At 46.8% G+C, this 23,873-nt stretch overlaps 1 protein-coding gene and 1 long non-coding RNA gene across 2 annotated transcripts in view; both read left to right on the top strand.

The window, feature by feature from the left end:
• Positions 1-23,873, top strand: part of LOC310910070 — a 603,801-nt gene that overhangs the window by 176,588 nt on the left and 403,340 nt on the right. The window lies entirely within an intron of this gene.
• The window catches only part of ADGRB1 (adhesion G protein-coupled receptor B1), a 204,776-nt gene that overhangs the window by 59,648 nt on the left and 121,255 nt on the right, over positions 1-23,873 (top strand). Inside the window, exons 6-14 of the mRNA XM_083864984.1 lie at positions 3,565-3,729; positions 6,169-6,333; positions 9,734-9,835; positions 12,179-12,285; positions 13,027-13,221; positions 14,264-14,332; positions 17,593-17,701; positions 18,547-18,690; positions 21,192-21,267. Coding sequence (XP_083721110.1) covers positions 3,565-3,729; positions 6,169-6,333; positions 9,734-9,835; positions 12,179-12,285; positions 13,027-13,221; positions 14,264-14,332; positions 17,593-17,701; positions 18,547-18,690; positions 21,192-21,267 — 1,132 coding nt within the window. The remainder of the gene's footprint in view (positions 1-3,564; positions 3,730-6,168; positions 6,334-9,733; positions 9,836-12,178; positions 12,286-13,026; positions 13,222-14,263; positions 14,333-17,592; positions 17,702-18,546; positions 18,691-21,191; positions 21,268-23,873) is intronic.

The following is a 23,873-nucleotide window of genomic DNA, read 5'->3' as shown; positions in this document are numbered from 1 at the left end:
AAATTTAATCTTTTTACCTTTTCTTGCCCCTAAACTTCACTTCCAAATGTCCTTGAGTTTTGCTTTTAAACATCAGAAAGAACCTCAAGATGAAATGGCTTTTACTACCTGGAGATCCACTTATGCTCCAGAGGCTTCTTCCTTCTGACAGGCACTGGGTTTAGAACAGAGTCCCCCTTAATTTAACTCCGGGTATCCTGGTGAACACGATCTGTACACGAGCGAGCTCCCCAAAACTCCCTCCCTATCCCTGGATAATGTCAACTGACATTTTTCCAGTTTAATGAGAATCATTATGAGACATTATTATGTCCCTGGAGGAGGAGAGGGATTGTGGGAGGGATGAGAACTTTGTGAAAACAGTGAGAAGCCTCCTGCCATTTCCCATCAAGTTTTCACTCCAAGTAACTATCCTTGGATATTTGGCCGCTGTCCAGAAGACTCTACTTGGAAATAAGAACCTCCCAGATACCAAATTGACTCTGTCATATAAAAAGACAAATTTAAGAAGTCAGAGCTGGCATTGCTTGGGCAATAAAGCATACCCTGAGTTAACATTGATCCATAATTAATTTAAATACAAATAAATACGCAGCCGAAAATGGCGGTGGAAGAGAGGAGCAGCCCACCTGCGAGGCTTCAGCTCTAATTAGTGCCACAAAGGCAATCAGCATCTTGGCAGAGCCAAATTAGAGCAGCGTTGGGGGAATCACTGAAGCACAACAATGGGCGTTTGACACCCCAGACCCTCTCAGTGTTTATTACCACCCTTCTCTGAGGATTTATTGCTGAAGCTGATAAAAAATGCTCCGCTGCAAGGATAACAGGGCCTTTGTTCCTCTTGAGCTGTGGATGCCACAGGCTGAGCCCCAAGTCCTTGGGAGAGGGGAAAAAGGAGGAGGACAATGCCTTCACCAAGACAGTGAGCATTTTTGATAGATTCCCACTGTGATGTCACTGTGGCACCAAACAGTCCCTGGTGATCCTTTGATGGGAATCCCTCAGCATCCTGACCAAGAAGAATCTTTGCATCAGTCCAAGGTGGCTGGAGGGACAACACACCAATCTTTATTTCTTCTTTTTAAAAAAATATTTCTGAAATTACAGCCTGTGAATAACTACAAGGAAATTACCTGTAGTTCCCCCACTGAGCAACTAAATTATGGATCTGGCTCCTTTATTTTGCCATCTCCAAATACTTGCACTCCTGAAAAGCCGCCAATCACCAGCAGCAGAGAGGGTGTTGGAAAAATTCAACTTTTTTTTTTTTTTTTTATAAATGCAATCTTTTGGTAAATGTCATATTTTATGTGGTGAATGCAGTCTCACTTTTCCAACAGACAGGCACCATCATTATGGGGAAGAAATTCTTCCTTATTAGAGTGATGAGGCCAGAGAAGCTGTGGCTGCCCCATCACTGGAAGTGTTCAAGGCCAGGTTGGACGGGGCTTGGAGCAGCCTGGGATAGTGGAAGTTGTCCCTGCCCATGTCAGGGGAGTAGAATTAAATCATCTTTACCTTTCCAACCCAAACCATCCTGTGACTCCATGATTTTATGATCAGTCCATGAAAAACTTAGCAACACATCCTTCAGTCAGAAAAGCCACGCTAATTTATACCTGGTAGGACCTACTTTGTTGAGTTCTGGATCTTTTCCAAACATTAATCACCTGTCAAACACTATGTTTCACATTTTCCCTTGTTGGGTTTGATAGGCACTGGCACGAAGCCTTGAATTTATGCACAATAAAAACATAAATTTTTGAATTGTTAAAAACAAGCACCTTTTGGAGGCACTTTTATGCCTGCCTGATTTTGCACACCGTGTGATGCCTTTTGAGTTAACAGTTGCTCATTTGGATGCTTTTAACTTCTTTTTTAACTGAGTTTGCAAACAAAAATCTGCTCAATTGCAGTGGGGATTACACAGGGCTAATCAATGTCGTGCAAATTCCATGGGGGACCAGTTGGAATTTATTTTTCTTGGACAGACAAGCAAAGCCAAAAAAAAAAAAAAAAAAAAAAAAGAAGAGCTGCAATGTGATTTGAGCCAAAATTCAGACTTTTCAGAGATTCAGCTTGTTTTTTCCTGATTGAGATCTAGCAGCTAATTAGATCTAAACAGAGCATGATGACCACTGTTAATGAGAAAAATGCTCCAGGAAGAGCAGACTGGGTGATGGATCTGTTGATCAGGGACCAATTAGGGTGTAACCACCACACCAGTCTATACCATGATAATCAGATGTATTCCTGTTTCTCTCCAACCCCATCCCTATCATAACCTCCCTTGTCCCTCCCTCCTCTATTTAATTATCAAAGACACTGCTGGGTAAAATATTTCCAGCCTGTCAGAGTTAATTCAGCTGTGAGAGAAGTACATTGACCACACACACTCACCCTGTTCCCATCCTTCTGTCGGAGCACACCTTTGCTCCCACATTTCCCAGCCAGCAGGAATGGTGGATTCCTGTCAGTAACACCGTGATTTGAGTTTTTGGGTGTGCTTTAATGAAAAACAGAGCATTTGCATGCTTGAGAAAGCTCGCTCTCCACAAATTCAAGCACTGCTTTGCTGAAAAATGTGCGCCCTTAAAAAAGTGCTGATGGCCCCAAATGGGAAATGTCATGGTAATGTAGTGATGCCTTCAAGGCTTTCAGTGAAAACATGAGCCACGCCCTCTGGTGTGATGCTGTGTTGATTGGCAGTGTTATTAGTTTGGACTTTCATGTCAGAATGTGCAATATCAATAACTTCAATTTTTATGGTTGTGCAGAGTGTGGAATATAAAAACTGAAATGTTACCCCACTTGCATCCTTTGGGGCTGTTGGAGGCTGCAGAGAGGGTCCCAAAAATCCCCGTTGCCACGTTTGTCTGATGGAATCTTGTGTGGGGTCAGATGTGGTATACCCCACGAAGGTCGGTCACCTCTGAGGGGCCAGCCCCCGCAGAGAAATGGTTTAAAATAATTTTGTGAGATGGCTCTTCAAGTGTGTTTTGTAAAACAAAGGTTTTAATAAAAGATAAAATAACAAACAATACAGAAACAACAACAACAAAAAAGCTGAATACAGGTGTCAGAGGTGCCTCTGACACCTTGTTAAGACACCTTAAAGCTAAGACACCTCAAAAAGCCCAGAGCACCTCTGAGCTTGTTCTTAAGTATAGGATGATCAAGGAGGAACAGTTTTGGCTTGCTGCAAATAGAAAAAGCTACAGGTTATGAAAAACATTTCCAAAGTCCAGCCAGTGCCTTTGTGCACTGAGCCAATGCAGATGAGAAGGGCACAGAACTTTCTAGCTTGGATTTCTTATATGGTCAAAGGTAAATTGAAACTTTTTTCCTTAAATAGAATCATTTGCTTGGGTGTGGAAATGCATTCCTACAGTTGTCCAAAGTATTTTTTTTATAACCTCTGCCCTCTCTCAAGCTCTGTGGCCCAGGTTTGATCTCTCCACCTCGGTCTCTGGTCGGCAAAGGCCAGAGGCTCTTGCCACACAGCTCCTTCCCAGAGGGAAAGATTTTCACATTCCGCTCGTTTTCTCTCTTTGGGCCACTCAGTGGACGGGAACTGGAACGAGTGGTCGAGCTGGAGCTCATGCTCTGCCTCCTGCTCCAACGGGACCCAGCAGCGGACGCGGGAGTGCAATGGGCCCTCCTACGGTGGGGCCGAGTGCCAGGGACACTGGGTGGAGACCCGGGACTGCTTCCTGCGACAGTGCCCAGGTGGGTGACTCTGGGGTTTTTATCTTCTTTTGTTTTTATCTTCTTTTTCGTCTTCTGTTAGAGCCGGGATTAAATGCTCGGGAGACGCGTTTCATCATGTTCGGACTCAGATGTTTATTAATTCCTATCTGTGTTACAGTCTCGCAAGTTGTGAGTTCTTGCTAACAAGGTGAAAAATGGCTCTGTCTCTATCTCTTTACAAGGTCTTTTAAGCACAAATTGTCCAATTGGGAAAGGGCACCTAAATTATTTTTACTTTTAACCCAATAACCAAACACCCTTGGTCCACAATGCAGATTATTCTATCCAATTACAATACACCACCTATCTTCACCATGAAGAAGAAGGTGAAAGAAGAACTTAGCCTATGCTCTAAAACCTCCATCTTGCTTTATATATATTACCATATACTATAACCTTAAAATCTAAGTTTTTCCACCCTGTGATATTACACACTTTATTCAACTACAAACCCATAGTCCCAGTGCTATCACTCAATTTTGGAAGCCTGTTCCACAGCCTAAGGTCAAATGGAGTGTTCTCTTGAGCGTCAGTGCCTATTATCACAGAAAGCCTAAAACTCCCAGCTTCCAGGGTTCCAAAAGGTAACCAATGACTTCTTCCTTCTCTTGGCCCACATTCCTCTGCAATCCCAGTGAAATGTTTCTTTTGGGGAAGGCTTGCACCCTTTGCAGTGCAAGGAGGTTTGGATCATTCCAACAGACCATGCCAGCCAAAATCCACCGCTGGCAAATGTTTCAGGAGACCTCAGAGAGGTGAGTCATTGCCCACAGGGAATTTGTCTTTCTAACCTTAGATATCAGCTTTTCAGCATGAGTTTAAAAAACTCCGAAGAAAGTATCAGTGAAACCCTTCCTTTGCCTCCATTTCAGCTTCAGCTTACCTCCTCTGTTTTGTTCCTCTCCTCCCACCATTTCAATGTTACCAGTCGTATTTCAAGCAAACAGGGGATCCACCATTGTATCTCAGCTTTAAACCTTATCAGTGAGAAGGTCTGTCACAATGAAGCCTTTGTTCACGTCTGTGTAAGATTTGTCACTTACTTGACTCATCTGTGAATAATAATACAATAATGACAGCAATAATAGTAATAACAACAACAACAATAATAATAATAACAATAATAATAATAATAATAATAATAATAATAATAATTCCCACTGGAATTAATCCTGGTCTACCCAATTCTTCAGGGAATCCCTTTACACTCTGGTAGTACCATTATCTGCATTATTTAACAGAGATGTTGGATTTTTTCTTCATGGTCTCGAGTAGGTTTTGATGTTTAGGTATCTCACTCCTTCTTTGTAACTTAGGGAAACCTTCAAAGACAAAAAGGGGCTTCAGAACCCCTTTTAAGACAACCTTGTCCAACTGACTTCAGAGTTATCTGTCAAAGTAACTCAACTCATGCATGTTCCACTGCACAAAATATCACTCAATAAAGCACCAGGATTTGGTTCTGTCCCTATTCTTTGGTAATTCTTCTCTTACTTCTCAGAGCAGACATGGATCTCCCACACTCCCAAAAGGAATTATAAAACCCAAGATAATGTGATAACTCAAAATTAAAGCCCAAATAGTAAAGAGCACACTTAGGCCCTGTTCTAGTTCTGTCACTGAGTTGTTGTGGTACAGCAGAGGAGAATATTTCCCTACCTTGCAGGCTTGTTGTGAGGGCTAATTAACATTTTTATGGTGCTTTGATAAATGCCATCAATTAATGCAAAACCAGCACACACTGTTAATGTAAGAGAAGCAGAATTTTGATAAATGTCATTGTTAATGTAAAAGAAGTCACATTTCCACTGAATCTAGAAAGATGCTGGGAGAAGACACAATGGAATGAGACAACATCCCAAACCTCTCTTTCCAAGGCACATGAAGCATCAGTGGAAACAGCTGGAGGGAGCTTTATTTGATGTCTCTTCATGTTTTTTTGTCCAAGGACTCTGCTGGTCTCTCTAAATCCCTGAGCCAGACCTTCTCCAGGAAGGTCTATTATCACACATGTGTTGTACATTCCCAGTGAACTCCAGATATGGAACTAGCCGGGACAATGTGCCTGCCAGGTTGAGTTCCTGACCATGGGAAGAGTGTTCAGGAGCACAGCCTCAAATCTCAGCCCAAGGAAAGAGACAGTGCTGCATTTGCAGAGCATGGAGGTGCTGAGGAGGAACACAAAACCACCTTTGGACTATTGAAGGGCTGATGGCACGGGAATGGGAACACTCTGGTTTATGTCTGTTGAGGATCAAAGATCCAAAGCAGGAGACCTCCCTTGCTACCAAACCCTGCCCTACTCACCCTACGTTCCTCTGCTCACCTTTTGGATCTTGATTCCTTCTGTTGCAGATGATGTTTGGGATGTAACAGGCTGTTTCTTCTCTTTCTCCTCCTTTTTTTTTTTATTTCCAGTGGATGGGAAGTGGCAGGCCTGGGGAGTGTGGGGCAGCTGCACTGCCACGTGTGGAGGTGGCACTCAGAGACGTGACCGGGTCTGCTACGGCCCCTTCTTCGGTGGAGAGACTTGCCAGGGTCCCAAGGAGGAGTACAAGCAGTGCAATGACAGGAAGTGTCCTGGTATGTACCCCAGACCCCTCATGCTTTCCTTTGAATGAGGCGGAGTTTTGGAATTTTGGATTTTGGGAATGGCTTCCATGTCCTTTGTCAGAGATTTGAATGCTACAAAGGGTTGTAATCTAGTAAAATCCTACCTAAGACCCAGGTGCAAGGTCTTGGTTTAATTGTTACAGACTCCAATGCAGCCTTGTTGGTTTCAGTGAATATTTGGTCAATCCCGGCAGCCTTGCCTTGGTTGGTTTCATCTTTTCATTGCTGTAGAGTAATAAGAGGAAAAGAGGAACTGTTTGGTAGCAAAAACTGATATCAGAGTCCTGGGTTCATGAAGTTGTTGAGTACTGAGGGTGATGCAGAGGCTTCCCACTCTTCACCTCTGGGAAGCCTGCACTTCCACTAGAAATTAAAAACAAAAAAAAAAGATGTGTCTGCATCTGTCAGAGCTTTACCCAGATCTCACCGTCCTGCAGAGTGCAGAAGCTGAACGGAGGGTGAGTGAGCTGTAGGGCAGATGAAAACCTGGGTTTGGATGTGAAAAATAAGCTGGAGTGAACACTTCCATGTGGGAATGTTTCTGTCTGCCTCTGAGACCATGCAGAAACCAAAAGAAAAGCCTGTCCACCATTTCTGCTTTCCTCCTCAGCCCGAGATGAAGGGCCTGGTGAAATTGCTGGTGGGGGATCAATGGCCTTTGTGATGTTTGCAGTCAGATTGCATTGATTGTAACAGGCCACAAGCATTGACTGAAAGGGTAATTAATTGTCAGAGCAGCACAGTGAGAGGCAAGGGAGATTCTCATGGCAGTATCCCAGCATTCCTACTGGAAAGGGACATCTCCTTAAAGGACAGGAGGCAGCAGTTTGGATGCAGGAGGAGCTGGGGGGCAGATCTGCCACGTGGAGGCCAAGCCAACCCCTCAGACTCCCTCACAAAGAGCTGAAGACAAAGAGATGAAAGCCAAAGGACTTCAGCACGGAAGCTCCAGCACGTTCAGCTCAGAGATGACAGAGAGAGAGGCTGTGTGACAGCCTTGTCACTCTTCCAGCTAGGCTCTAATAAAAGGCATCACCTCTCCTTACAAGCTGCGCCTCTCAATTAGCAGTGGCGTGTGAGAATCTCTTCTAACTCTGCCACAGAGCTCTTCGCTCGCCACAGAAAATCTTAGCACCGGGTTGTCTGGTGGTGTCTACAGAGTGAGGCAGATTTAGTTCAGCTTCATTGTGTGCCAGCTGGGGCCCTGGCAGAACAAGCCCGATCTTTTCTTCTCTTTCTGCAGGGGTTGAGGCCTGTGCAGTGCTCCAAAGGAAAAGGCAACTCTCAGGCACTGGAGCCTGCCAGGGTTCACAGCCAGAAGGGTCTCGCTGCAGTTGTTAATTTGCAAGGGAAGGAAAAGGTGGGGGAACATCAGAGGCTAAAAATAAACCCGTTCAATTTGTTCTCCAGAAAGTATCAAATGCTGGCGTGATTTGATTTGAGCAGAAGAATTGAACTTAATTGGGTTAGTTATTAAAATCTCCCAGTGCAAATAGGTTACTCTGGTAAAAGGGATTTTGTTGTGAAGCAACATCAAAAAGAAAAAAAAGAAGAAAAAAGGAAAGGATGAAATTATTCTCTCCTGGCCTGGGAATAGCTCCTGCGCTCACTGGCAAGACAGCTCTAATCAGTGTATTTTTAAAGAGCATCTCTGATCCACAGCATCCCTCAGTGGTCCCCAGGGACACTGCAAAGGTGACAAAACCAGGAAGTCTTGACAGGCCAGCGGGGGATAAAGGGGAGGATAGATGTGAACATTCTCCCTCTCTGCTTTTTCCTGTGCTCTGCTGCTTTGTAGCCGAGGGTGCTGGAAGCTCCCACAGCCCAGAACCCTCCTGTGAACCATGGGACAATCTGTGACTGTGGCCCAATCACAGGGACAAGAGTTTGGAAATAAGCTCCCTGCTCTGGGACAGGCTCTGTGGGTGACCAAGTGCTGTCACAACTGGGTTATTCAATCTCCCTGCCCCACAGCTCCGTGTCAGCAGGCTGGAGATGAAACTGCTTCTTTTCCAGCCCTGTTCTGCCTTATCTGCAGAAGCCAGGAGCTGTTGGCTCAGGGATGAGCCCTGCTCATGTGCAGAGCACAGCTGGGGTCCCGCTGCCCTCCGGGGGTTCCATCACAATTACTCACAAGGGAGCTTTAATCCAGGGGAAGGAGCATCTGTTTCCAGACAGGGAATTCAGCTTATTCATTCCCAGTGTCTACTGGGGAGGGATCCGCCTTTGAACTGCAGCTGGGGCCACACAGGCTTGGAGCCTGTCTGCAGGAGCAGTGATGTGCTGGCAGCTTGTTGGGTCTTGTAGGAGTTATTCAAAGAATCAGGACTTGCCATGCCCATAATTTAGGTTTGAGCCCTCCCCACAGGCAGGTTGGCCCATGGGTAGCCCCAGAGCAGCAGTGGGACATGTCCTGACCAGCTGCAGGCACAAACTCAGCTTCCTTTTTATTGAAAATTTTACATGCACAATTAATAAAAACTGTAATCAAAGACTATTAAATCAAGGTGTTTTTCTCCTTCCCTCCCTCAGGAGTGACAAATAGCTTTAACACCATCCTCAGGGCTCCCTCTACTTTACATGTTGTAAATTATGAGTTTCTCAGCACAAAGATCTCCTGTGGAGAATGTTTTTCTCCCATATCCCACCAACTCCAGGGCCGACTCAGCTCTATGCAAAGACAGAAGCTTCCAAAACCATCCTTTCAATAATATTTTTTTCTGTGATGTCTCAAAACACATTTCTGCAGGCTCCTGGGCTCTGCAGCAGGGTTTGGAAATGAGCTGCTGATGCAGTTCCAAGTTGTTGGGGCTCAGCCCTGCTCTCTTTTGTCCACAAGATGGAAGCAGGCAGAAAGAAGATCACCCAGGGGATGTGTCCATCTTGTGTCTTCATTTACTTAATTTACTTGTTCTTTCCTCCATTCTTAATCCACTGATTCATGCCAAGCCTTATTTTAGATACATCCAACACTGAAGGTGGTGACCCTGAGGGATGGAAGAGGTGGAGTCTGGAGCCATGGAGTTCACCCACAAAAGATCTGCCCATTAAAAATTAAGAGATAAAACTCTTTAGTAGAGGAGAGCAACGGAAGTTTTCTTGCGAAGAGCTGCCACAAGGCAAGGCAAGGATGTGAGTGGACTTTCCCATGGATTTTAGGGAGCTAATCTTCGGCATGGATGAATGCCCAGTTTTCTGACAGAGCAAATTCTGGAGAGATGAAGTGACTTTGTGGAGGGACTAAACACCAGCAGATCTGGGAGTGCAGCTCCAGCCCTCCTGCCTCACAGACCATGCTCCCATACTTCCCTTTTCCATGTCCTTGCTGGAGGAGAAAGCTTTACCAATGGATTTTTTTCTCTCCTGGCAGAGCCCCACGAAATCTGTGATGAGGAGAGCCTTGGCCCTGTGGTTTGGAAGGAGACGCCAGCTGGGGATGCCGCAGCCGTCCGGTGTCCCCGCAATGCCACGGGTAAGGGCGACTGCAGCGTGGGGACATGATCCCTTGACACAGCTGCCAGAGAAATCCCCCAAACCGGCCCTCACCACCTGGTCTCCACCAGGAGTGGAGGTCTGGCTTTGACCTGAGGAGCAGGGTAGAGCAGGGCTGCTGCTGCTGGTACAGCCTCTAGGATCAAGGCTGAGAACAGGGAGGAACCTTCTGTGCGTTTCTCAAAAGAGTTTATTCCCTGAGATTGTCAGGGACAAAAAGGCACTGAAAAGGCATTGGGGACAGTCTTTTAAACAGGGCAGGTACAAGGGGAGAGTACAATTCTTCAACCAATCAGGGATACAATAGGGAGGAGATTAAGGAGGGGCTCACAATATGACAAACAATAGGAAAGACAATGGGAGTGGAAAGGGTCACATGGGCCAATGGGGCTATCCTGGAATAGGGGAATTCCCAGGGGGTTGGGACAAGTTCTGACAGGGAACTTTCTAGAACAAAGGGCAGGGATGAGGGAGGATTGACATTTATGTAGATGGGGTAAAATGCAGGCCTAGGGAGTGAATGACCTTCAAGCAAGAGAGAAGAAAGCTTTGGGTAAAATCATCCAGCTGAGGGAAGAAATAGGAACAAACAATTCAAAAGGGTTTACAAAAATACACGTAAAGGAAAACACATCGCCACAGTCCCTCATCAAGGGATTCTTTGTGTCCTAGATGAGGAACCTGGTTGTGGGATGACAGGACAGACATGGACTTCCCTCTCTTTGTCCCTGGCTAAATTAACTCTGTCTGGATTTCTGTTTTTGCTGTTAAGCACAAATGTCTTAGTTGTTAGTGGATAACCTGAGGTGGTTTCCATCTGTCCACTGCCTGGTCCTGTGAAAAGCTTGAAATTAAGGAACACTGGGATATGTTCCCTCCATTATCTACAAAAAGCTTTGCAGAGCAGGTAGGGCTGTAGAGTCTTCTGGATTTGGGTGTTGTGGTTCTCTCCAGTTCCTATAAAAGCAGCTGCTGGATGAGAGCAGGAAATCCGAATTCCGTTGTCCATTTACACTTAGAAACCTCAGCGCCTCTCTAAAAACTTCTTTGAGCACTTAAGTTGATGGTCTGATCGTTCTGGTGTAAAGTAATAAAAGCATATGGGCATTGAGGTGTTACCTGCTGTGGCCACCTGTTCCCTAAGGAGTGGAAGGCAGTGCAGAGCAGGCTCCAGGAGCAATGCTGATGGTGGGATTTGTCCTCAGCTGGATGTTCCTCACTGCCAGGCAGGAACAGAAATAGTGGCAGCAGCGTCAGTAACGTGTACAGGTTTTATTTCGTTTGAAGGGGAGTGCTGGATGCAGACAGCTCTCTTTGACTCAGCCTGGGACAGTCAGTGTCATCCCCAATGTTGTCCTTGAAGGGCTCTATCCAAAGAAAGGTCACTGAATCATTTGGCAGCAGCAATGGGATTGCAGACCCAGCAAACCTGATCCTCAGAGACTTCCCAAATGGCATCATGATGGCTGGGACAGCATGATCCCTCTCCCTTTCCTCTTCTCTGGTATTCCTGCTCCTCCACATCACCAGGCATGTGATTATCACTGCAAACCCCTCTGTGGATTGGAGCTGAGGGGAGGCCTGGGGGAGGACTGGAAGCAGCTTTCGGAGAGTTTCAGCAGATGCAAAACCGGTGCTGTCAGGTGTTTATTCCCCTCCAAGCTGTGTGGGCAGCACAAGCCCTGCTTTAGTTGCAAGTATCAGACCAAACCACCTGGGGAGGCTCGTGGGGCTTCCCAGATCAGGAAAAATGCTGCCATCTAGGGCAGGAGAAGAAACCTTCCCTTCACCCTGACCAGCCATGTCCAATTTGTTAATTTTTGTTTTCCCGCCCGGTTCCTTCTGCTGCTCTGCGATAACAAAAGGCAGGAGAAGGAAATAAAGATAATGCCCCCTACAGGGTCGTTCAGGCATTTGCAGGTGCCTCTGATGCCCTTTGTGCTGGTAGCTGAGGCTGAACTGGTGCATTGGCCAGTTCTGGGTGATCTCCATAGAATCATGAAAGCTGGAAAAGACCTCTAAGATCCTCAGGTCCAACCATTAACCCAGCACTTCCAGGCCTACCCCGAAACCACATCTACACATGCTTTGAACACTATGGGTGATGATTCCACCACTTCTCTCATGAGCTTGTTCTGATGCTTGAACCATCCTTTCAGTGAAGAATTTTCACTTAATATCCATCCCAAATCTTCCCTGGCACAACTTGAAGCTGTGTCCTCTTGTCCCATGACTTCCTGCTCATGACAAAAGACCAGTGCCTATGAATGCTTGGCCTTTCACCTTGTCCTCATTCCCATATTTGTCTCTTTCATTCTTCCAGGGCTGATCCTTCGGAGATGCATCTTAGATGAAGAAGGCATCGCTTACTGGGAGCCCCCAACATACATCAAGTGTGTTTCTATTGATTACAGGAACATACAGATGATGGTAAGGCAGCCCCACTGCTCAGCTCAGCAGGTTTGGGATCCTCCCCAGTGATTGTTACATGGCTGGAGTTACAAAAAGAAGGGGAAAAAAAAGGTGTTTCCAGCTCTGCCTTGACTGTTTTTTTTTCTGCTTACTTTGTGATGCACGAGCACTCCATGGATAAGGGATGGTTCTTTTCAGGATATTTTAATATCCAGCTTGGCAGAATCTGGCTTCTTCCAGGCCTTTCACATCACATTGTCAATAAGTATCACCATGACTATCAATTTTAAATAAGCATCTTATTTTTTGTTAAATTCATTGTTATGAAGAATTTCTGCTGGTCTCCTGCAGCTTTTATCAGAACTGACCTCTCCTCTTCATAGTAAGGTACAGGCTGTCCTAAAAAATTCCAAATTGGTTGTTAGAAAACAAGGTTTGGGGACAAAAATAGTCTGTTGGGCTATGAACAGAAGAAACTTTGTAGTAGGACGATTTCTTCTTTGTGGGCAAAACAGAAAATTTCAGTTTCCTGTCATTTTAGAACCACTTAGAAGATAATTTAGAATCTATCACTCTTTCTATAATTTTAAAAATATCAGAGGCTCTCAGGCCAGCAAAGATTGTCAGATTCATCTGATTTGCACTCTGAATTGCAGGGGAGGTCAAAAACCTTCCCCTGAAAATTCCTTCACTGAGCTCATTAACTCGACTTTTGACTGGCCCTAAAAGCGTTTCTGGCATTTCTTTTCCATTCCTCAGACCAGGGAACACCTTGCCAAAGCTCAGCGTGGGCTGATGGGAGATGGGCTGTCAGACGTGCTCCAGAACCTTGTGGAAATCTCTCAGGATGGGACCAGCTACAGTGGGGACCTGCTGTCCACCATGGACGTACTCAGGAACATGACAGAGATCTTCCGTAGGGCTTACCACAGCCCAACTTCTGGGGATGTGCAGGTGAGCCCAGCTGCATTTCCTGGAGCCCAAGGCTGGGTTAGAGAGGTACCCATGCTCAGGGCTCCAGGTTTGATTATTGATACTGATTGGAGCTGATATACTGGAGATGAAAATCAAATTATTAGTTTTCCCAACATAAATGTCTTTTTGTATTAACAAGCTCTCCTTTCAAGGTGGTTCCTCCTTGGTTTGTAAACTAAGAACTTGAAAGCCAAGGTCACTCTGAACAATTTCAACCTGATAGCACTTCACTGCAGAGCCTAATTGATATGAGAGCATTATTTGGCAGGGATTTTACGCTAATGACTGGAGGTAAAATGATCTGTGGCATTGGGTAGCTGGGTGTTCATGTAGGGGAATATCATCATGGTTTTTTGTCCCAGGGTTTTACTTGCAGCAGCTGCAGAGCAGCTACAGGATACACCCTTGGGATGGATCATCACCTCACAACTTGAAACATTAAACTGATCCTGCAGGATCTGCAGAGAGTGGTAACACTGGAGAGAAAAAAAAAAAATATCAATAGTCTTAAATTTCCTATTTCCTTCCTTCTTATTGTGTGCTGCAAAGTTCCTACCATGGACAGCACCCTCTTGATCCATCTCTGTATCTCGTGCCTGCTTGCAAGCTAAAGGGGATCCTGAGGTTTCCATATGTTGAAAAAAACAGAAATAACAGAAAAAAAAGATATGAAAGGGTTTATGCACTTGAAGATCATCTGGTTTTAACCAGTTTCTGACAGATGTTTTTCATATCTGTACTTAAAAATCCTCAGTAATGGATACAAGACCAATTCCCAATCCAAAGCCTTAGAAGATACAGTAGTTACAGTGAAGGCCTTGGGAAAAAGGTCTTATTAAAACCTGTTTTGCCATTAACATCCTTGGGGACCTGTGGAATGCTCTGGAACCTTTTGGGAATGGCATCATGAGAAGGCTTCTGGAGCATGTTTAAACCTCACATGTCCCTCCCACAGCACTGTGGCCTTCCCAGCCTGGGCCATGTTTGCATAACAACCTCTTCTCTTGTCTCCCTTCTCCAGAACTTCGTCCAGATCATCAGCAACATTTTGTCAGAGGAAAACCGGGAAAAATGGGAGGAAGCTCAGCTGGTATGAACCTTCAGCACCTTCCCTGGGAATAAAGAGGCTTTCAGCACAGGGTTAAGCAATGAGGAGAGGAATTTCCAAGTGTCTACATGACCTCCTAAGAAGAGCTTAGTTCCAGGCTGAGTCACAGTAAAGGAGTAACTCAGGAAGCCACAGGATCTCAGCTCTGAGCCAGACTTCATCTTCTTCTCTGGATGAAGAACAGTGAAATGCTGGTGGTGTAAACCAAATTTGGGATGGATTTCAGGGGTCAGACTTAGTTTGGAGTTGATAATCCTGATGTCCTGTTATAATTCCACTCTTTCCTCTTGCCAAGATAAAGAAGTAGGATCACGTGGCTTTGAGTTCCTGGCTGAAAAGATGCAGGACAGGAGGGATTTTCAGAGCTGGGTTCTGCTCGGCTGAGCTTCTGGGTTCAGTTATGTTTTGCTTTATTTCTCTCCTGTCAAGGTTAGGGATCCTGCTCAGTCCTGAACTCCCCATTCCTCGAAGTGTTCAAAGCCAGGTTGGATGGGGCCTTGAGCAAGGTGTGGAAAGTGCCCTTGCCCACGGCAGGAGTTTGGAATTAAATGAACTTTAATGTCTCTTCAAACCCAGGCCATTCTAAGATTCTATAAATAATTCTGTAGCTGAATTCTCAGGTGCTAGGGGATGGTGTTGCTGGTTTTTCTTTCTCTGTCTAATTTGGCCCCTGTCTTGTGTGCCCCATTTGAACTCTCTGTTGTGGAGTTGTGTCACACCTATTCCTGTTGTCCCTTTACTATTCCTTTTGTGAGCTGTTGCTGTTGCAAAATTCCTCCAAAAGATCTGGAAAAAGCAAATAATCAAGAAAAAAAAATCACCCAACACACAAAGCAGCACCAGAGTCCAGTTATCTTCACACAAACCACGGAAATCCTCTGGGAAAACCTTTTTTAACAAGTGCTGCCACAATTGTTAAAAGTCCAGAACATGAGACAGGGACTTGAAAATATTTTCTTCATGCAACAGCAACTCTGTCAGAAGCTGAGCAGCCTTCCCCTTCCCTTCCCTTCCCTTCCCTTCCCTTCCCTTCCCTTCCCTTCCCTTCCCTTCCCTTCCCTTCCCTTCCCTTCCCTTCCCTTCCCTTCCCTTCCCTTCCCTTCCCTTCCCTTCCCTTCCCTTCCCTTCCCTTCCCTTCCCTTCCCTTCCCTCCCCTCCCCTCCCGTCCCCTCCCCTCCCCATTTTTCTTCTTATTTATCTTCTCATTTCTCTTCTCTTCTTTCTCCCTGATATTTTGTGCTTTCTTGTTGAATTTGGATGAGGGTGACATGGTCTGTCTCTGGGTGGGATGGAGAATCCTGGTCCTGGGCAAGGACTTGCTTGAGCAAGTGGGTTGGGCCAGATGGCTCCTTCCAAACTAACCTATACCCTGATTCTGTGCCCAAATACTTGGTCTGGAGCCTCCAGGTGCATGTAGGTATTTCAGCACCGAGCAGAGGAGACTGTCAAGTTGTCATGACAACAGGGAAACCCTGTTGATCCCCTTAAAAACAGCTCTCTCTGTGTGGTACCTGGCTCCCACTGGCTTTCTCTGTGCAATCTGCTCTCTGCACCTTCAGGCAGGCACAGCTCAGTGTCACCATGACCTACACATTGATTGGGAACATCACGGGCAGAATGTTTTCCTGGCGTGTGTTTTAGTGGGAATTGAGACAACAGCCCAGCACCACGACTTTAGGACACAGAAATCTCTGTGAACAAGATGGCAGCAGAGGTTTTAGCAGTCTCTGTGCTTCTCCCTCAAAGCTGCTGGACCAGAATCACACTTTGCATTTTGTGAGATTGACCAATTCTTTTAAAACAGAGCTCACAATTTGCTCTTTAAAAATAAACCCAACTTCATTGCAGTCTCACATTCCAATGCCCTTTGGACCCCCAGGCAGAAAGATGTTGTTCAAAGAAAATAACAACTAAAACAACCCATAAAGGTATTCAGAGAAGGGCTACAATGATTTTTGAAGAGCCTTTGTCGAGCATTATACGACAAAACCTAAAATACAGCAGCCAGCGTAGCCTGGGTTTGGTTTGACCTTATGATTTCAATCTGTAATGGAATATAAAAGTGTGCAGGTGAAAATAGCATCCTCACTCAGTTCTCCTCCTTCTGTGCACACCTGCTGTACTGGCAGGGCTTTTTAATCTCACCCTGAGAGAGTTTTAGTCTTACCAAGGTTCCTTGGATAGACAGAGAGAGAGAGACATGCATGGCCACCCCTGTGCTCCTTGCCCATGTTATCCATGGCTCAGCCTTCCTCCTGCCTCCTTCCCATGCTGCTTGTCCCCACCTGTCCCTCCAGCCACCTCAGAATGTCTGGATTATGGTGAGGAACTGAAAATGCTGTGAAAGTGGTGGAAAAGGAAAAGAAGAAGAGCTGAACTGCTTTTCTTCAGTCCCTGTGGGCAGACGTGCTTCGAGGAGAAGACAGGTAGTCGGCACAGTTCGTTTCTAGTGGATTATAGTTATAGAATCTGTAACTGGAAAACTGTTTTTTGTTTAACAGCCCTGTCTTAAATTGGCCAAGTACAGTAAAGAAGAGTCACTGGCAATGTCTTTATCAATGGGGAAAAAAACAGGAAAGAAATAAGAGGCAGAGAAATGCCAGGACAGCAAAGAACCAATAACTTGATGATTCAGAGTGAGATCCTGACAACGAAACAGGAAAGGAGATCATCAGGCTGCCTGGGATTCAACATTAGACCACAATTATCCTTTGGTGTGGTTGCTTTCAATAAAGAGAGTTGGAATGACATGATCTTAAAGGTCCCTTCCAACCCATTCTGAATTTCTGTAATTTTATGAAAGGAGATTGGTAGGTTATTCTCTTCTCCAGAGAGTCTCCAGTATTTCCTTTCATTTAAAATCTTGTCCTTCACCCTAAATTCTACCAATCTGAGTGTAACATTATAATTTTACTTTTTTTTCCTTTGCTTTTTCTCTTTTTCTCTTTTCCTTTCCTTTTTCTTTCTTCTTTCCTTTTCCTTTTTTTCCCTCTTTCTTTTTTCTCTTTTTTTTTTCCCCCCTTTTTTCCTTTTTCTTTTTTCTTTTTTTCTTTTTCCTTTTTCCTTTTTCTTGGCTTCCTTTTAGGATTTCTCAGTCCTCCTCCTCTACAGCTCCACAACAGTCCCTTATACCCAGCATATGCTCCCAGTTCACATGTGAGGGCAGAAACCTTTGCCCAGAGAGAAGCTCCTGCTGCTCTCATTAGGATCTGATCTGCTCAAAATTCTGCCTCTCTTTGCAGATAGGGCCAAATGCCAAGGAGCTCTTCAGGCTGGTGGAGGATTTCATTGATGTCATCGGCTTCCGCATGAAAGATTTCCGGGATTCCTACCAAGTCACAGACAACCTGGGTGAGTTCTTTGGCACTCCCCACATTGGGGAGAGACCCCCAGAAGCTGTTAATTAATGTGCAATATGGATAACTTGGGCTGTGGGGAGGGGAGGCAGCAGGTGGTGGGACATTAAAAGGTCTGGGGGAAGGCATGGACGGGCATAAATACGGGGTGGCTTCTCTCCAAAGAAGTTGGGATTTCATGAAGAAGGAGAGATATCCACAGAGAGATCTGAGAGATCTCTACCGAATGGAGAACAGATGACAAATTGGGCAGAATTAGGCTCTTCCTTTTATTTTTTGAACACAGGAACAGCCCAGCAGCCAATGGAGGCAGCGAGCAAACAGCAGGCAGGGTTTGATTGATGCTGTGTGCACAATCACAGCGTGGAACTCGTTGCCAGAGGAGGTTGCAGAAGCCAAAAAGTACAGATGGGTTCATGATGGGATTAGGAAAGTGCACAAAAGGGAGGTCCATTGGTGGCTGTTAAAGTTGATGGTCTGGATGCAGCCAGGAGCCAAGGAAGCCCTGGTGATTGCTGGGAGGAGAAAGCAAGAGATGTCTTGTTCTTTCTCACACTTCTTATCAGCTGCTGCTGGCAACTCCTGGAGATAAGGTGCTGGAGCTGCTGGAGCAGACTCTCCTCTGACAGATTTAATGCAGGCAGGACCCTTTCAGCAAAGCACAAGCCCTGATTTTATCTTCTTTCATGCATAGACATTTCCTCAAGAGACCATCACTCCTGTGGCTCCCAAGATCCAATCTCTCTGCTTTCCCACTAACGTTCCCGTGTTTTCTTGAGCCCAGGTGGAATTTACCGAGGCTGGTTTCACTTCCTGGTTTTATTTCTTGCTTCTCCCCAGTCCTCGGCATTCACAAACTGCCTGCAAACGCAGCAACGGACATCACCTTCCCGATGAAGGGCTGGAGGGGAATGGTGGACTGGGCCAAGAACTCAGAGGACAAGGTCACTGTCTCGAAGAGCATCTTGTCTTCAGGGCTCTCAGGTAGGCAGCACAGCCAACATAAATTTATTTTTCCTTCATTTTCTAAGAGAAATTCCTTCCGTTTGCCTGGTCTTCAAATCCTCTTCCAGATCAGCTGGATTTGCTCACAAATGTTTGGACATCAAAGCATTGATAAGTGCAAGTAAGGCTTTCAAATATGCCCTGACTAAGAGTTCAAACTAAACTCCTCATAAAAGTTCGGGGGCAGGTTTAGTGTCTGGGTGTAGATGTTTGTCTTTCCCTAAAGAAGCAGGAAAAATTGGCAAACAAGGCTTTAGGTGCCCTCTAAGCCTCGATCCAAACCTGATGGAGCCATCTGAGGGTGAGTAGCTGAGAGTCAGCAGGTCAGGCTGAGCAGCTGATGGCTCTGAGTCTGCTGCTTGGACAAGCTTTGATAGATCTGGGGATTTATAGCCCTTGTGTGAAATTTCCTTCCCCCAGGAAATGAAATTCAGAGGGATTTATCACTGAGGCTCCACATCAGGGTGTGGATAGGAGCCCCAGGATGGAGGTGATGCCTCAGCCAAGGTGGTCTCACTGCCAGATCTGGAAAAACACCTGGAGGTTTCTGAGATGGTCTGATGGATGAAAGTCCCACCACACTCAAAGTGCTCATCTTTTGGCAGAGACAACATTTGGCAGGATTGATCTCTGAGCTCTCAAAAGCTGGACCCTAAATTTGGCTGATTGCTGGGAGATGATGGGATTTACTTTTGGAACTCAGGGCTTTGAGAGCTGCTGGCTCCCTCTTCCTTGGGAAAGAGTCTGGAGACTGAGCTGTTGCTGCAAAAGACCTTTGGCCTCGAGTTGTCACACCAGGGCCTTTTGTCATGGTCCCCCCCTGCTGGGGATGGCATCAGCCATCACTTCAACTTGGTCAATCTGAGGGCAAGAGCAGTTAAGTGACACCCCCAAGGGTAAACAGTGAGTCACTGGCAGAGCAGGGACCATGTCAAGCACTCCCTGTCTTTGGTTGTGCTTTGCAGACAGCGTGAGAGAAGCTGGAGCACGTTGGGAGTGTTATCCCAGATTGTTTGTAGATGCTGTGGTGCCTCCACCTTTAGAAATCTTTAATCACTTGTTGGACAAATATCACAAATATCACTTTAATCACTGGTTGGACCAGACCAAGACAGAGCTGATCCTGCTCTGAGGCTGAGGGCTGCCCCAAAAGTATCCAGCTCCCCATGGAGCTGTTTTTGAGATTTCTGTTGGCAGCATCCTCACACAGAGCTGCTCCAGGGCCCTCGAGCTGTAGTGACTGAGCAAACAAAACATGACATCCACCCTGAGGAAACAAATTCCAATCAGTGCTCACCTCTCCATGGTTTCCTGAGTACCACCCAGGGCTCTTCTGCCTCTGCTTTATTCAATATCTTGTGCTGGTGGTGTTGTTTTTGAAGGGTTACTCAGTGATTCCAGCAGAAATCCACCTCCATTAGTTTTGATCCTCACTTTTCTCTGGGAACTGAAGTAGCTATCCTGAATAAAGTGGTGAAGACAGGCAGCTTCATGAGTACAAATCCAAACCCCCTCACTGCTGGGAGCTGACTTTGAACAGTTGATTTCGATGGGCCAACACTGATTTATGCAGCTGGGTGACAGAATTGCTCTGCAAACCTGACTGTCAGTCTCTCCCAGCTGTGTGCTCCACAGATATCCCAATCTGATGATAAGAAAGACAGACATGCTTGTCCTGCAGTGATGGAGCAAACACACTGTCAGCTCAACCTCAGTACAAGATTAGCAGAGGAGCCCCACCTGGTGCCTTCCCAGGCTTCTTCAGCATTGCTTTCCACCCAGCCACTTGCTTTTTCTCCCCCCGAAAATCCAGCCCTGGGGCTGCCTCTGCTGCTCGTGGTTTATCAGGGGAAGTTCTGGCTTTTTGCAGCTGGGCACCGTGAGGTAGTGGAGGAGGAGGAAAAATAAGAGGAGAAGAAGAAGGAGGTCAAGTGACGTGCCCAGAGGTCACACAGATGATGCAGAGGCTCATCTGGATCTGCTGCAGCCCCCAGAGGCAGCAGATGAGTTTTGGGGTCAGAGCAGGCGCAATGGGACCTCTCCCCTTCCCGCTGGCCTTGTCGGCCTGAGCGCTGCTCTTCTCTCTGACAGCCTGATCACTGTGGATGGCTGGCTCCAAAGGCCTTGAGGTGGCTGCAAGAGACCTTTCCCCCCTGCAGATTTGCCTGCTGTGGTGCTGTCAGAGGAATTTGGGGGGTTTTGAATGGGGGAGCAGCATTTGGGAGGGGTGAGCCTTGGTGAGGGCAGAAATCTGAGATGCTGGATGACCCCAAAGGTGCTGAGCCCTCCCTGTAGTGACAGCAGCCACAGCATCCCACTGGAGCGATGTTGGCATTGGCCATGCCCCAACAGAGAGCCCTCCACCTCTGGCCATGCTCCTCCAGAGGCCAGATCCTGCCCCTGGGTGTCCTGTGGGGATAGCTGCCACCCTGATTGTCTCAGTGCTGTTGTCTTCTTCCCTCTCCTCTGGTGTCCTGCAGTGTCAGACGACTCCTCTGTCTTCGTGGTGGGGACCGTGCTGTACCGGAACGTGGGCAACATCCTCTCCCTGCAGAGGTAAGAGGGGCTGCCTGGGGATGGGGAGCAGCTGGGGAATCACCAGGATGGTCCCTGTGGCTGCAGAGCACTGGTCCTCCAATCACTGGGTGCAACAAGCCAGATTTTTGACCTGCAGTTGGAATATTTTGACCCCCGTGTTCAGGTGGGGCCAGGCTCAAGCGTCACCTGCCAGAGGTGCAGGAATGTTTTCCCCATCCCCGTGCAGCCCCCCAGACAGGAGGGGAGGAAGCTCAGAGCTGCTGTCTCATCCTTCCCTGCCACCCTTGGCCCTCCAAGAGTGGAACCTCACCCTGCCCTCCCCACCATGAGGAATTTTGGCGGCCCCGTCAGATGGGGGAGGCTCAGCTGCCCCAATGTCCCCGAGGTGCCGGAGAGCTGCCAGCCACACGGAGCCCTGGAGAGAGGCACGGCAGAAGGCAGGCTCGAGGAGGAGAGAGGGGAGCAGAGCACGCCTGGCTGCACGTCTGCCGTGTTCCGTGTTCCCCACGCTGCAAACTGCCTCGGGCACCGGAGCTTTTGTGTTCAGCACTCCCTTCCCTTTCCTTCGCTCCCCTTCCTTTTCCTCTCACTCTCTTTTTTTTTTTTTTTTTTAATTTTTTTTTTCCTCCCCAAGACTGGTACTGAGGCAGTAAATTAAGCATCCTAAGGCACCTTCTAAATCTGTTCTGCACTGATTAGCGTGAGCCCATTTACCATAAACACCAGGGCATCTCTCCTCACCGATAATCATTTAAATACCTCCAGATTTAGCACTGGCAATGGCAAAAGAGCTCCAAGTGAGTGCAGAGAGGAATTAGCAAGTCAGCCAACTGTATTCTGTAATATCTTCCATTACAGCAGTGGGAATTAGATCAGAAGGGCAATAAACATCATTGGCTCAAATGATCCAGTGGTATTTCAGCTTCCTCTGGCCAAGCAGGGAATGAGCTCTGATAACCAGCAGCTGCGGCAGCCGCAGCCTCCGAACAGAGTTCCCACGGGAGAGCTGATTTAAGATGTTCCTTAATTAAAGGACAGTCCCTCTTTAAAAAAAAATCTCGAGTCTTGAATCACCTGTGGAGAGTCAAAGGGAGAAAAAAAAAGATAAATGAAAGCAGCAGCAGCAGTAAAACACCTCTTTCTTCAGCGCTGTGCAAATGGACACAGCATTAAAAAGGAGAATGTCGTTAAATAACCAAGTAGCTGCCTGTGGGTAAAAAATATTTCTGACCACTGAGGAGAGCAGCTATTCCTGGGTACACATAAGAAATATGGATCCAGACCCTGGATTGGGCCACTCTGATTCAATGTGGAGTGATTCTTCCAAGAAAGGGGGGGAAAAAAAAGTAGATGTAACTCAGCAAACAGCACCAGCTGAGCTGTTCCTAATTGTCCCAATTTACCTCCCCCAAGCAGCAAGTCCATCTCTGAGTCACACATTACTCTGTCCCCTTGGATCCAGCGAGCCCAGCGGATCTTGGCAGCTGTGACAATTGGGATGGGCTGCACACAAAACCTGATTTTCCAAGCCGGGGAGGTGAGAGAGGCGCCTGGTCCCAGCTGGACTCTGCTGCAGAGGACAAGGACAGCAGAGAGCCACCAGCCTGCTCCTCCCCGTGTGCCCAGCACTGTGTTCACAGCTCTTTGCACACCCTTGGTGGCCACTCAGGAGCCCTCTGAGCTCCTCTGCGCTCCTGCTCAAGCCCCATCTCTGCGTGTTTTGTTTTCTTTCCAGAAGCTGGGCTGCAACGTGCTTGTAGGGAAAGCGACTCATCTTCCTCCTGAAAGATTCCCTGTGACACTGAGTCCTCCTCCACCCCCGACAAGCTGCTCAGCTGCTTAATTACCTTCTCTGCCAGGAGCCTGCCTCTCTTTTTAAAGCTGAATTTGTCTGACTTTCATTTCCAGGCACTTGGCCTTCGGGTGGGTGACTGAAAAGCTCCCCACACGCAAGGAGCTATCAGACAAGCTTTCCAACAGAGAGATTTTGTTTGTTTTCCTGCACCTGGATCGATTTTGTGTCTCTGCTTTGAGCTCCCTGTGCTGTTTTCCCCCTCTCAGAGTGAAACTGAACACAACACCACAGTGGAATACAGATAAGGAGGGTACAAACACAAGTTCTTTGCTTCATCTCAGTGGAAGGGATCTTAAAAAACATCCCATTCCAAACCCCTGCTATGGGTAGGGACACCTTCCACTATCCCAGGCTGCTCCAAGCTCCATCCAGCCTGGCCTTGGACACTTCCAGGGATGGGGCAGCCCCCGCTTCTTTGGGCACCCTGTGCCAGGACCTCACCACCCTCTGAGCAAAGACTTTCTTCTCAACATTTAATCCAAACCTCTCCTCTGCAGTTTAAAACCATTTCCCCTTGCGCTATCATTATTTACCCACGTAAAAAGTTGTTCTCCAGTTTTTTGCAAGCCTCCTTCAGCTTCTGGCTGAGCTGCAGCTTCTTGGCCACTGCCCACCCTTCACGGTCTGCACACGGGTGACTTCAGTGTTCTAACAGCTTGCCACGCTGGAAAATCAAGTTCTCTTTCTGCCTGTGTTTGCTGCATCGATTCTCACCTGCTCCTCAGCCTCCACAAGGAGGTTTTGGTGTCATCCCTGCTGCTCATGCGAA

This window comes from Zosterops lateralis, assembly GCF_965231275.1.
Source record: "Zosterops lateralis genome assembly, chromosome: 1".
Classification (NCBI taxonomy): Eukaryota; Metazoa; Chordata; class Aves; order Passeriformes; family Zosteropidae; genus Zosterops; species Zosterops lateralis.
Note: the sequence above shows the minus strand (reverse complement) of the source record. Positions and strands in the feature narration are given on the sequence as shown.